The sequence below is a fragment of the Xiphophorus hellerii genome, chromosome 12, assembly GCF_003331165.1.
Source record: "Xiphophorus hellerii strain 12219 chromosome 12, Xiphophorus_hellerii-4.1, whole genome shotgun sequence".
Taxonomy (NCBI): Eukaryota; Metazoa; Chordata; class Actinopteri; order Cyprinodontiformes; family Poeciliidae; genus Xiphophorus; species Xiphophorus hellerii.
The window spans coordinates 8,484,698-8,497,614 of NC_045683.1; the positions used below are offsets into that span (position 1 = coordinate 8,484,698).

At 36.7% G+C, this 12,917-nt stretch overlaps 1 protein-coding gene across 3 annotated transcripts; it reads right to left on the reverse strand.

Moving 5' to 3' along the window:
* Positions 1–168: 168 nt before the first annotated feature.
* On the reverse strand, positions 169–12,914 carry lrrc8ab (leucine rich repeat containing 8 VRAC subunit Ab). Of its 3 annotated transcripts, XM_032578689.1 has the most exons (4): positions 12,793–12,914; positions 11,250–11,458; positions 6,188–8,306; positions 169–4,775 (listed from the first exon to the last, which is right to left on the reverse strand). In XM_032578689.1, the coding sequence occupies exons 3-4, from the start codon at positions 8,297–8,299 to the stop codon at positions 4,500–4,502; spliced, it is 2,388 nt and encodes a 795-aa protein (XP_032434580.1). In that variant the 5' UTR covers positions 8,300–8,306; positions 11,250–11,458; positions 12,793–12,914; the 3' UTR covers positions 169–4,499. The 3 variants fall into 3 exon arrangements, with proteins under 3 accessions (XP_032434580.1, XP_032434582.1, XP_032434581.1); XM_032578691.1 differs by lacking the exon at positions 11,250–11,458 and having other exon boundaries at positions 12,793–12,898; XM_032578690.1 differs by lacking the exons at positions 11,250–11,458; positions 12,793–12,914 and adding an exon at positions 10,636–11,140.
* Between the last annotated feature and the right edge of the window lie 3 nt (positions 12,915–12,917).

Consider the following 12,917-nt stretch of genomic DNA (forward strand, 5'->3'; position numbering starts at 1 on the left):
ACCACCAAATACATTAAATATCTGCTTTTGTTTTCTTGGGTAACTATGTGCAAATCCTAGGTTTTCACTTTCAGAAAGAACATTATTTTTGTTTATTTTAATACATCTTTAACAGGGGAATCAATGATAATGAAGAACAATTTGTACCAGAAACAAAAGATCAGACAATTCTTTTCAACCTAGTTTATTTTGTTGTTCTGGGTGGTACACAGGCAAACGAGAAGCAGGTGTAAATAAGACAGCAAAACACTATAGCATGAATAATGATAGTGCTGCAAAAATACTTAGGATTCTTTTTTTTCTTCATGTTTTGGCAACAAAAAGTTACTCAGCAAAACTGAATGAGCACATTTTATTGGAAAAGAGAAACACTGATGATGATTTTTGTACCCACAAAAAAACCAAAAAAAAACTATCATGAATGACAGCATGAAGAAAGCCCTATAATTCAAACACACAGACTTGTCCTTTGTAATATAAAACATCTAAAAGTAGCTAGTTTATACATGATCAATGGTAAAATTTTAGTTCATTATTAAGCCAAGGGTTTTATTTTTTCAAGACATCTTTAAAAAATAATTAAAACAGCACACAAAATGCTCCTAGCAGTTTAGATCTAAACAAAAATCATGTGTATTACAAAAAACGAACAAAACAAAAAAACAATAAGCAACCAATAGAAAAAAGAAGAGTTCTAGCTGGATTCCTGAGAAACTATTTCAACATAATACCTGACATAATAGAAGAAAAGTTACAAAAAGTTTAAAAAAAGAATGAGACAAACACAGTCTATACACAAATAACTATCCAAGTTAATGGGAAATGTTTACTCACTACAACTTCACTTTTTATTTTACACTTGGTCAAAAATGTTGATTGTCTTAGTAAGAGGACTATGTCCAACAGGTTTTGGACATACCTTACAGAAGAGCACGTTTTAAAGATAATGAATCCTAATTTACACACTTTGTTTTCATGGTATGCAATCACCCAAGAGCAAGACAAACAACACACACAATACATCTCGTATGTTAGTTTTGTGCCATTATTGCATTTGCAAAATGTAACATTGTGGGAAAAGGTGCTAGAGTGCAAAAGCATTCTCCAGAAAAACATAATTTTAAATGACCTACTTCACCTACAATACTTTAAATCCCTGTAGTAAAAAAAAACAGTGCATCAAAAAGGATGCTGATGCCCCCAAACCTGTAAAACCCACATTTTGTTTAAATGAAGGCAATATTGCACAATTTATCATAACTACACATGCTACTGAATTAGATGCACGTGGCTTAAAATATGTTTCATACTTTTCAGCAGAGTTAAAATAGTGTAGACTGCTACTTGTCTGAGTGTTTTTTCACACTTTTATTCAGGGAAGAAAAACAGTCTTCCCTGACTGCATCACTTTATGAAGCTAATAACAACGAAGGCTTTTTTCTTGTTTTAATATTAGAAATCCTAGAAAAATGACCTTCAAACATAAAATAAAACACTTTTTACTTCATTTTGAACACTTGCAACAGTTGAGAAAAAAACAACAACTTTAAATTAAAACATAATTGGGTATATAAACATGAGATCCATGTGACAAAAAAAAAAGTGAACAATAAATGAATTTTGCACATTTTAGGTCAACAAGCTCAAGTTAGATTTCCAAACCTTTACTTGTTAGCTTATATGAAAATAAAGTTATGACCGGTATTGTAACAAAGCAAGAATGCAATATTAGGAAATGTCTAGTTTAGCTGCAAAAGTAACTACTGGTGCCAAATGTAGTTATTGTTGAATGAGTAAAAACGACATGAGTTACACAGAAGAGCAACACAACGAGCAGGAGTATCCCCTTCTATAAGAAATTAAATGGAGTGGTGGTGACTAAAAATAAATATTTGGACTAAAGCATGACATAAAACAAAATTTCTATCTGTCCTAATTCTATCTGTATGAATTAGGACTGGGCCTGTGTGACGGTATCGAGGTACAGAAAAGCTTTCAAGAGTCAGTCCAAGGAGCAGTCATCTACCGTAAGTCATTTATGCTAGTGAATATAAAAGTGATTGCAGTTTTTCTCCAACTGGATGATAGATTGCTCCTACATTTTTTAACGCTTGCAGAAAAAAAAATGGACTGTTCTCAAATATTAATGGCCACAAAAAACACAACAGTCGAGGTCAACATGTGGGGACTAAAGAAGAGCCCCAATTACTCTTACTAAGGTAAGTCTTTCATGCAAACCTCAAACCGTCTGGAGGACAGTTTTAAATAAAAGCAATCATGCGGAGAACTTTTTATTTAAAAGTCTGTATTAATACCATGATAATATTAACCCATAGCATTTTACTCTTGATTATACCATGAATATGTTACAGTGTAGATACTTAAATACCACATAATACTGTTAAGACAGCTAATTCTATGATTTCTTTATTAATTAATTTGAAGTCATGTTTTTCTTTCTCTGCTTTTAATTAATAAAATGTAATGTTTAATTGGCTTTAATTTAATTTCAAATCATGAGAAATTTGCATTGGGTAAAAAAAGTAAAAATCATCCCATTAGCTGACTTCAGTGAATCTAATGATAATATCATCTCTTCAAACATTTCATTTAAAAATGTCAGTTTCACTAAATCTGTGCAAAACTGCATTTACCTCATGAGGTTTGTCAGGATTATCCAAGGGGAAACATATTATATGTTACAAAAGATATGAAGTTCATATCAGGAACTTTAAACAGATTTGAGTGACGTGATAAGCTTTGTATTGTAATAACTCAGTTTTTCAAGCAGATAAATCTAATCTTAATTTTTTGTTTCCTTAAAATAAATGAACCAACTCAGTGGTTTAAAAAAAAAAAAAAAAATCTCTCAACCAATGGTCAGATATTGTCTGAATAACTAGAATTTAAATATATGTTTGATCTACGCAGTAAGCCAATGGCTAGTCAAAGTCGAAAAGTCAATGCCTATTTCTGTTTAAAACGGCAATGTTAATAATTTATACAAACTGAAATTTAGAAATTAAACTGTGCCCTTCTTTGCATTAAAATGCTATTTAAATAGAAATCTTGATCCACAGAACTAGTTTGCAATATGTTTCACAAACAATGCAACAGGCCACAAAAAAACCTGGCCACTTAACATGGCTTTTTATGTAAAGGAAGTTTTTCACAAAAGTGACAATGTGCAAAGGTTAAAATACCATTATAGGCTGCTAAAAAGTATTTATCTTCCCAAAATGTTTTCTCGGCCCTGCCCTGATGGATGTTAGCTTAACTGTAAATGGATTGAATTTATGCAGTGCTTTTCAAGTTATACCTACTACTCAAAGTGTTTGTGGTTAAGTGTGTTGCCCATGGGCACATCTAAGTGGCAGATCCTGGAATTCAACCCACAACTTTCGGATTACAAGACAACTACTCTTCCTACTGGACACAAGTCACCCCAATTAAATAATCCAAGCTTCTTCTCTAAAAATGTTATCAGCATCTTGAGCAAGTAAGTTACAAAATGTTCTCATTCTCTCCACTAAATCCAACTTCAAAAGTCACAAATTTTAAAACAAGTTTTGTTCAAAACCTACTTGCATTTTAATTTTATTTTCTTTCTAAAATACAAACACAGCACACCGAACAGAATTTGATCCACTCCACCTAAAAAACCCCCAACACGCCCTGAGTCTAAGTTGTACAAAACATTCCCTAATGATGCCCATTTAAGTAGCATTTTGTGGAAAGATTTATCCTTAAACTTGAGAATGAGAACACAAATAGCTTCAGAATGAGGTCAAAAATCCAAATTATTTTCAAACCTCAATCCATGCACAGTAATTTTGCTGCAGTAATGCCACCACAATTTCCCTAAAGGCAACTTTATATCTCTGACTACAACACTTTCAGTTACCTCTAATGTGTTTCACGTCATATTTGCAAGACTTTACCAACCAAGCCAGCACAGGTATCTGAGAACCATGGCCGACAATGCAGAGCAGAAACACTTTGATCCATGTCGTAATTAGGTTAACATTAGTGTTGTACAAGAGATACGCTGCTACACCAAGTGTTTACTTTGTAAGGTTGGCAATTTAACTTTAGTTGTTCATATAAACCCCCAAGAGTAAACATATTTTTAAAAAAGTATAAATAGGGACCTATTTTGGAATTCAGAGCAGTCCACATATGCTCAGTTGGCCAGTAGTTTTCTTTTACATTTTTTTCCTCTAAACCATTAATACCACAAAATGATACTGTAAACAAAAGATCAAGATCATAATGGCACTAGCCTCGGAAGTTTTACAAAAGAGAAATAAAAAACAAGCAGCAGATGCCAGAGTCAGCATTTGGTCTGCTAAACTGGCACTGGTTTAATACCTAACTTTACTGGCAGTACACTGAAGCGGGAGCACATCCTGTTTCTTTGTGCCTCAGGGACACCATGGGCTTCCACTCTGTATCCTGACCAAAGCGCACAGTATCGTTTGGTTTCCTCACAAACGAGTTCATGCTTGTTCTTTGTCAGCTTTCCACAACTGCTCCTTAGCCTCGGTGGGCAGCGTGTTGAAGAGGTCCTCTTCGACCACAAGACCGCTTCTCTTCAGCAGTCTGCACTCTCCCAGCTCCACGGGCAAACACTCCAGACGGTTTCCTCTGAGCTCCAGCTGAGTCAGTGCGGTCAGCTCTCCAAAGCGTGATGGAAGGGACTGGAGGCAGTTGTTCCCCAGGTTCAAGGTGCGAAGCTTTTTGCACTGGAACAGCTCATTTGGCAGTGTCTCGATCTTTATTTTACAGAGTGTGGAGAGTTGCATTGGGGACAAAAAAAGAACAGAAAATCATTAAATGAAGGCACTAAAGCTTAACATATGTAATAAACAATAATATGAAATGGAACATCTTGTAAAGGTTTTACCATTCATTGAACATCTCCACATTCTGTCACATTTTAAACATAAACCTCAATTTATTTTACTGGGATCTTATGTAATAGACAAAGCAGTGCACAGCTGGAGAGACTGAAAAAAATGGGTTGGACTTTCTGGCAAGGTACTGGCCTAGTTCAAGTTTTACTTAAAAAAACAAGGTATTCTTTGTGTTACTAAGTAACTTTTCATCGGAGTTGTTAAAAATCACATGGATCAATCTTAGGACCCCTCCTATTTAATATCTACAAAATATTGTTTGTTCAGATTATAACACATAGCAAGATAAGCAGATGATGCCCAGCTCTAAAACACAATGTCACAGGGTGAATTTGAACCCATTCAAGCATTCATTGAGTAGATGCAAAAAGAAAAATCAATGAATGGATGTTCATTCTTCAGCTGAATAAAAACAAAACTGAAGTACGGTAATAATTTTTGGACCACAGGTGGAGTGCTAAAGAGTGACGGTTTCAATTATTACATCTAGAAACTCTAGATCAGGCCCAAAATCAGGGTGTAGTGATGGGAGTCAGATCAGAACCATTAGAGACGCATTTAAAAAGTAAGTCTTCTATCACCTGAAGAATATTTACAGGATTAAAGATATTTACTTACAAGAAATTGAAAAGCATATGTGTCAATGTTTAGTCACATTGATTACGGAAACAGTGTCTTCAGAGGTCTGCCCAAAAAAAAAAAAAATCAATCTGATCCAAAATGCAGCTGCCCACGTCATCACTAGTACCTAAAATAGAACATATCCCCTGTAGCTGAGATTTTAGGTTTTATTTTTGCTGGTTTATAAATCACTCAATGACTTAGCATCAAAATATATTCGATACTTGTCATATTAACCCTCCAGACCTCTCAGGTCTTTTGGTTCAAGCCTAGTTTCAGTTTTTATGCTCCTTTAATTTGAAGCAAACTTTCACTAAACTGCAAAAATGCTGAGTTCCTTTACATCAAGGTTAAAACCCCATTACAGTAACCTGTAATAATTATTGACAAGGACATCATTAATTTTAGTCTGTATTTCAACATTTCATTACTTTCCTTTTTTAAACCATTTCAGTATAATGTTTGTTTTATGTATTTTTTCCCCACATAAAGCACTTTGAAATTCTTGCTGAAATGTGAAAAATAATCTTCCTGTGCCATTGCTTTGACAAAATCTTAAATCAAATAAATTTGTGGTCTTGTGACAAAATGAGGAGTGCAAACTTTTGCGAAGCAGTTGGAACAACGAAGAGTGAATTTCAACAACTCACCCGGTTGGCTGTCACTGCCATGTACTGTAGATTCTGAAGGTAACCAATATCTGTTGGAATGTAAGTCAAGTTGTTGTGGCTCAAGTCCAAGACTCGTAGCTTCCGGCAATAAAACAGTTGGCTGGGAATCTTTTCAATCTTGTTTCTGTTCAGATGCAGCTTTTCCAAGTTGGTCAGAGTGCCAATCTGAATGGGAATGTAGGCAATCTGGTTGTACCAGAGCTTTAAGCACACCAGCCGATGAAGGTGCTGGAAGCTGATTATTTCCTCAATGGTCTTTAGGTTGTTGTCCTTCAAATCAATTTCCTGTAGGTTGTGCAAACTGAAGATGGAGTGGGGGATGCGCTCCAGGTCACAGCGAATGAGTTCCAGCTCGGTGAGGTTCACCATCTTCTTCAGGCTGTTCAGCACCATCAGCTTGGTGCCTTCATTGTTGATGGAGAGCTTCTGGAGGTGTAAACCCACGTCAGTCACAACTTGAGGTAGCTTGGTGAGGTTGCTCTTCAGGCGGAGAACTTTGAGCCTCTTGAGCTCGCGGAGCCCATCGATGACAATATAACGGTTATTCTCAGCACTCAGGTTCCCTGTGAGATGAAGCTCACTGAGGTTCTTTAAACTGTAAATCCATAAAGGAATTTCTTTAATGTCGGTGAACTTGATGTGAAGAGACTTGAGGTTCTCTCGCAAAAAAGCCAAGGCGGGAGCTTCGATTTTGGCCGGAGTGTGATAGAGCCACATCTCTCTGAGGTTGACGAGTTGCGCAATGATTGGTGGGATGGTAACATCTGGGATAAGCTCCAATTTGAGAACCTCCAACTCCATCAGATCGAACACTGTATCTGGAATGCCGCTCAGCATGAAAAGGTGCAACTCCAACTTCTCCTGAGAGTTCTTGGTTATCCTCTGCCTGAGCTTGTCAAGCGTCCACTCATTGTTCAGGTTGAGCTGTCTCAGCTTATTTTCACTGACTTCTGAGAGGAACACAGCGAAACGTTTGGAGTACAGAGGATCATACTGGTCTATCATGTGCAACATAAATGCAAAGTCATTCTTCACGTCGGGTATGTCGCTGTAACTGCTCTCTTCCCTGATAGATTCGAAGGAGTACTTCTTCAGAGAGCGCCGCAGCATCCAGCAGAGTGTGTACATGCAGATCAGTCCATACACGACCACTAAGCAAATGTAGAAACACGCCAAGATTTTAAAAAGTGTCGCCAGTGGATGAGCACAGTGGTACACTCTGTAACCAGTCAGGTTTTCTATATTCACAGAGCAGTCCACATTAAACTGAATGTCTTGAACGTAATACCCCGTGTAGCAGATTATTAAAATAAACTTGATTACTTTGATGATAGTCTGACGGATGTATAATCTGTACACGATGTCTCCTTCTTCCACGTGGATACGGAACTTCTTTACTTTTTCAAACAGGGCTTTTGCCTGTTCTCCTTCTTTCTTGTCCAAAACCCCCGTTTCAGTTCTATCAACGATGCCTTGCTCAAAACGTGTCTTTGTTTTCTGAATCATTGGAACGCTTGCTTCAACATCCTCACTTATTACAGACTCCTTGTGGTCAAACGATCCATTCATCTTCATTGGTTTGGGATCGCTTTCTTCGACCACCGTCTCCGACAGTGCCCTGGTTGTCCATGGAGAGTCAAAACATTTAAGCAAGATGGATACAAAGTGTTCTAGTTTGGAGCTAGTCCGAGGAAATTTAAACCAAAAGTTGCTACAAGCTAGAAAAATAAGAGTGTGGAGTAATACCAAGTAGGGGAAGTACTTGGCGAACCAGTGTAACTTATTTTCATAGCACACTGCATCAACGTAATTGTACTGATGGCGGTCCAGATTGTACTGGATCCCTTTAGGCTCCAGTAGGAAGGATGTGGACAGGGTGGAGCTTAAGTTCTTTTTACAGGTTTCATTGACGATCCATTTGCAGGGAAGGCAGATCATCTTGTCCTGGGTGATCTGAAGTGTGCCGCCAAACACAGAAATCATGAGCATAACAATGGAGATGTAGTCGGTGAACACATCCCACCATGGTTTCAGGATGCGGTATGCTGGCTGTGTGTCCACGAAGTACCGCAGCTCAGTGATGGGGATCATGGCTCATCTGTGAGAAAAAAAGAAAGTTAATGTCAGTGGTTTGCAGAAAACAATCCCTTTTTTTTCAGTTCTGACAAAAACAACAAATAAAGCTGGCAATTTAATACTTTAATAATCCTCCCCCACCCCAAAAATAGACTAGGAAGCTAAGGTTGGTTAATATTTTAAAAAGTAATGTACATTGCTTTAATGAATACTACAGTGATGAAGTCCCTCATGAACCATCGGTTTGAGAGTTGGTCATTTTTTCTAAGGAGATGCTACACTAAATAAAAGGTACTTTCAAATACATAAAACCATGGATTTTACAGGAGGCACACGTTCTTTTCACTCTACAAAACCCACTTCCAGACACATCAAGGCTTAAAGGTTTCTAAAATAATGGAACAAAATATGACAAAAAAATATACATGTATATTGTTGTATAATGTTTCAGTTTCAATCAGTCAGTGTTTCAATTAACTAAGTGAGCTACACTTTTATTGATTTAAGCACTAATTAATAAGATATGATTTATCTAGCAACAAAGGGAAACAGAAGAACATCTAAATGTTACATCAAATGTCAAACGACTCATTCATAAAATATAAATGTCAATTTGTTTTGAATTCTAAAATTATTTATTAAAGATAATGACCTGTCTAAATTAAGAAAAGCAATTGGAACAAATTACAGGCTCGGAGATTGGTGCTTTCAATATAAATTAAGGCTATGAAAATAGCCTGTGCCCGCTAGAGTTTCAGACCAGTGTGACAATCTGGTCAGATTGTTATAAAAGAAGCAGTGTTTTATTAAAATAAAACAAAAAAACAAAAATAAATGACAATTATAATCAGCAAGAAAGTAAAAAAAATTAAAAAATTGGTCATATATTAGCATAATGCAAACAGGTTAGCATAGACAGCATTTCAGTGAAGAAAACATACAGAAAAACTTATCATGCATTCAGAAATATTTTGCAAAATGAAAAAAATAGCTGTAACCCCTTTATGAATGCTTTGAATTCCCTTTTTGTATGTTAAAGATTTAGTAAAATGTTGCAACGACATTTCACAGGCAATGTGGAACTTAACTATAACCAACAGGAGTGCAGGTACTTTCCTTGTTCTGCAGCTAAACAAATGAGTAATAAACATTTTCAACATAAAACTGAACAATAAAGCTTGCATGTTGCTCGGGTAATGTAAGTATTTAGCACTGATGTTGAACACAGATATTAAGCAGATCCACTACTCTGCTCATTATGGTAGTTAAACAGTGCTCTGATCATGATTATTCATCACATTTATCCACATGGAGCTGTTAGTGCCGTCCTCCCATTATGACATATTGTTAAATCTCCACCTGTTGCAGTTTTATTACACCTGAGTGGAAGCCTGTCACAGGGCTGCATAATAAGGAAAATTATACAGCTGGAATATTAGCATTATTGTAATGTTACAGCACAGTTCAGCAATTGTAATTATCACTTTTTATGATTCACGTATTTCAGAATTCTTTTTCAATGTTTTCAATTAGAAATTGTCTAATCACTCTACATTGCTTATTTAATTTTATTTTTATATAACATTCTACATTTAAATAAAAGAAATTGTCAGTTTTTTTCAGTTAAGGGAAGATTTAAGAGGAAGGTATCACGCAATATTTTGATTTTCCAGGCAAGTCAATTTTGTGAAAATGCAAATGCATTTTTTACATTACAAAGATTGATGATTTTAAATAATTATGGCTTCCATATCAACCCTGTCCTCGCATCGACCCCAAAAAAAGAAAACCAGATTACTCTTTTTGTAGGTTGATAAAAATACCTATCTGTGTGACTCTATCAAAAACACACAGATAAGAAAAACACAATTTTGATTAATATGACATAATTGCTTTGTATTTAAAGAATATTGCAACAGCAGCATTAGTTGTGATAAGCAAATATTTTTCAAATCCTTCTCCTTCTTATCCGTCATTTGTTGCTTCTAACTTTTTCTGTAATCTTTAGCATTTAAGGCGCTATCAATGGAGCCAGGTTTCTGGATTACCCTAAAACAAGCCTTACAATATTTTTTCTAAATTATGTTACTCACTGATCCGTCATTCATCTTACATAACTATGCAAACATTACATCATAACTGATGCTGCCCATGTGAAACAAACTAACCCCACCTAATAGAAAGGTTTTAATCCACTGCTAAGCAGGAATAAATCCTTGCTGCATGCAAATTTAATCCACACAGTAGGCGCAGACGTGAAATATGCCCAACTCAAAAGTTGCAAAATGCAGACAAGACATAGATGAAATGTAAAAATGTCTTAGATGGAGATGAAAAACAGAATTACTTACAAATCCAAACTGTAAAGCCCAACAAAGCCATTTATAAAGAAGAGCAGAACTCTCCGCAGCTACCGTCCTTTGTCTCTGCTGTCCATGAACGCCTGATCCAGCCTTTCGGATCAACTTCTCGCCTCGTGTGACTGCACCACACCCAACGTGCACGCTAAAGAAGGCCTTCTTCTAAAGAAGACATTCCGTTTTGGCGTGTTTAACCCAAACAACGCGAGCGCCAGAGGAGCCACCTCTCGCCCCTCCTCTCTATTCTTAGCCATTTCCGTTAATAATAACCAGAGTATTGTCTGTGGGGGCCTTGAGAAGCGCCTCCCTCGACCTTCAGGAGAAGATCCTGTTTACCTTACGGATGCTTCTGTCTCCATCCACTGTCTCTCCGGAATACTCAGCCATCACCCCTTGAACTCTCACCTCCCCCAAAACACACACACGCGCACCCTTACACACACATAAAACAAGAATAGGGGCTGGCATTCATCCCTGCTTGTACTTTGTCAGGAAACTGTAAAGTCGAGGAGCCGAGACGCCTAGTGTGATCTTTTGCCAAAAAAGCAAGCACACCCTGGCTTGCTTTTTTAAAAGTTCCTCAGTCCTGAGAAACGTTTACTCACCTAACAGCATCTCAGATGCAGCAACTTGGATCAGTGGATAGATTAAGCAGCACAAGGTCCACCAAGATATTAAAACACTGGCCAGTTTGGAGGTGTTATCTGAGCTCCAGCCCCTGGTGATGTCCCGGGTGGAGCAGCCACTCTCTCAGTAGCCAACAGTCTTCATGGGCCATTTCCTTTTTCATCCCCATGCCAGTTCAACGGGAGATCTGAACAGAAGACATTTAGGGGATGAAAATGTGGCTCCTGCTATTTTCTAGTTTATGCGGGCATGGTAACGCTCAACAGACCTGATAAAGAAATTTATTCAAGCATATATGATGCTTTGAAGAGAGCAACTATACAGGTTCTTATTTTAAAGTTATGAGCCAGAATTTTTTTAATCTCAATCAAACTCACAAAGTATAAGTAAATAAAACAAATAAAGCAAGCTGGAGTTTATTTTTCTATTTATTCTTAGTATTTTGGTGGAAATCCTTATATAATCACAACATTATTTCTCTTGTCATCCTAGCCTTTGGTGACATCAAAAGGCAATCAATCAGAGTTCTTTAGAGGACGTACATTTGTGTATTTTTTAAATACATGTTTAAATTAATTTCCTCCATCTGAGATATTTAATTGCATTCTCTAAGGTTGCCACAAATTGTTTGAAAACACTACATGGACTTCAGAAAGAAATTATCAAAAGACAATCTGCGGACACTGTTTATGATGTGGATAAAAGCTGACTGGAATGACAAATTTCAATAATGTCTGGTAATTTTACTATTGACATATTTTCAAACAAGTCAGACATAAGTTGTTTCGGTGAACTGCGAAATGGTGAATATATCTACGGCAATGCAAGCAGAACACACTGATTACTAATTTTACTCCATTTACAGGAGCGTCCTTCGTGGCTTCATCCGAGTAGACTCTGGGAGAGACTCTTGTATAGATTCTAGTTTCAGTGTAATTAGAATTTGTACTGAAAAATGCACTTAATTCCTCATTAATGTTGATAGATCAGCTCAACTCTTGTGCCAAATTTGTAGCTTTCTTGTTCAATGCACTCCAACAACTTCCTGCAAAAACCATTACGGAGCTGTGTTGGTATTTTCAGTATTTACTTCATATTGAAACGAGATAATCCACTTTTAACGTACTACCTTGCCAAATAACACAGCTAACGACAGACGGTAAAACAAATTACTTTTACTTTTCGTCAAAGTAGTTGATCCAGTTAATTACAGAAAGTTAGAGGCAGGTGACTTTTCTTTCGGAATTATTCGATGAAATTATGCGACATTAAAATCTCATTGGTATCTGATAAAGAAAAAACACCTGACCAGCAAGGGGTTTACTTTGAGCAAAGAAAAAAGCATATTTGCAATTAAAATACATCAGCAAGCAAAGCTATCCCAGCCACTAGCTCATAAGCTACATGCTAGCAGCTCCTTCTGTTTCTACAATCGAAAGTTGTCATTCTGACCATCGCTTTTGCTCATAGGAAAGGTGAACTTTCAACCCTAAAATTAAGCTGTTGGAATCTGTAACTTACTTCGAATGGTGATCCACATTCGAACCGAACGTTAAATTTTAATACTATTTATTGCTGACAAATTATGCGCTTGCTAGTTAGCCATCGTCCAAGGCATCTTTGCAACTTTCGTGACCAGAGCGAGC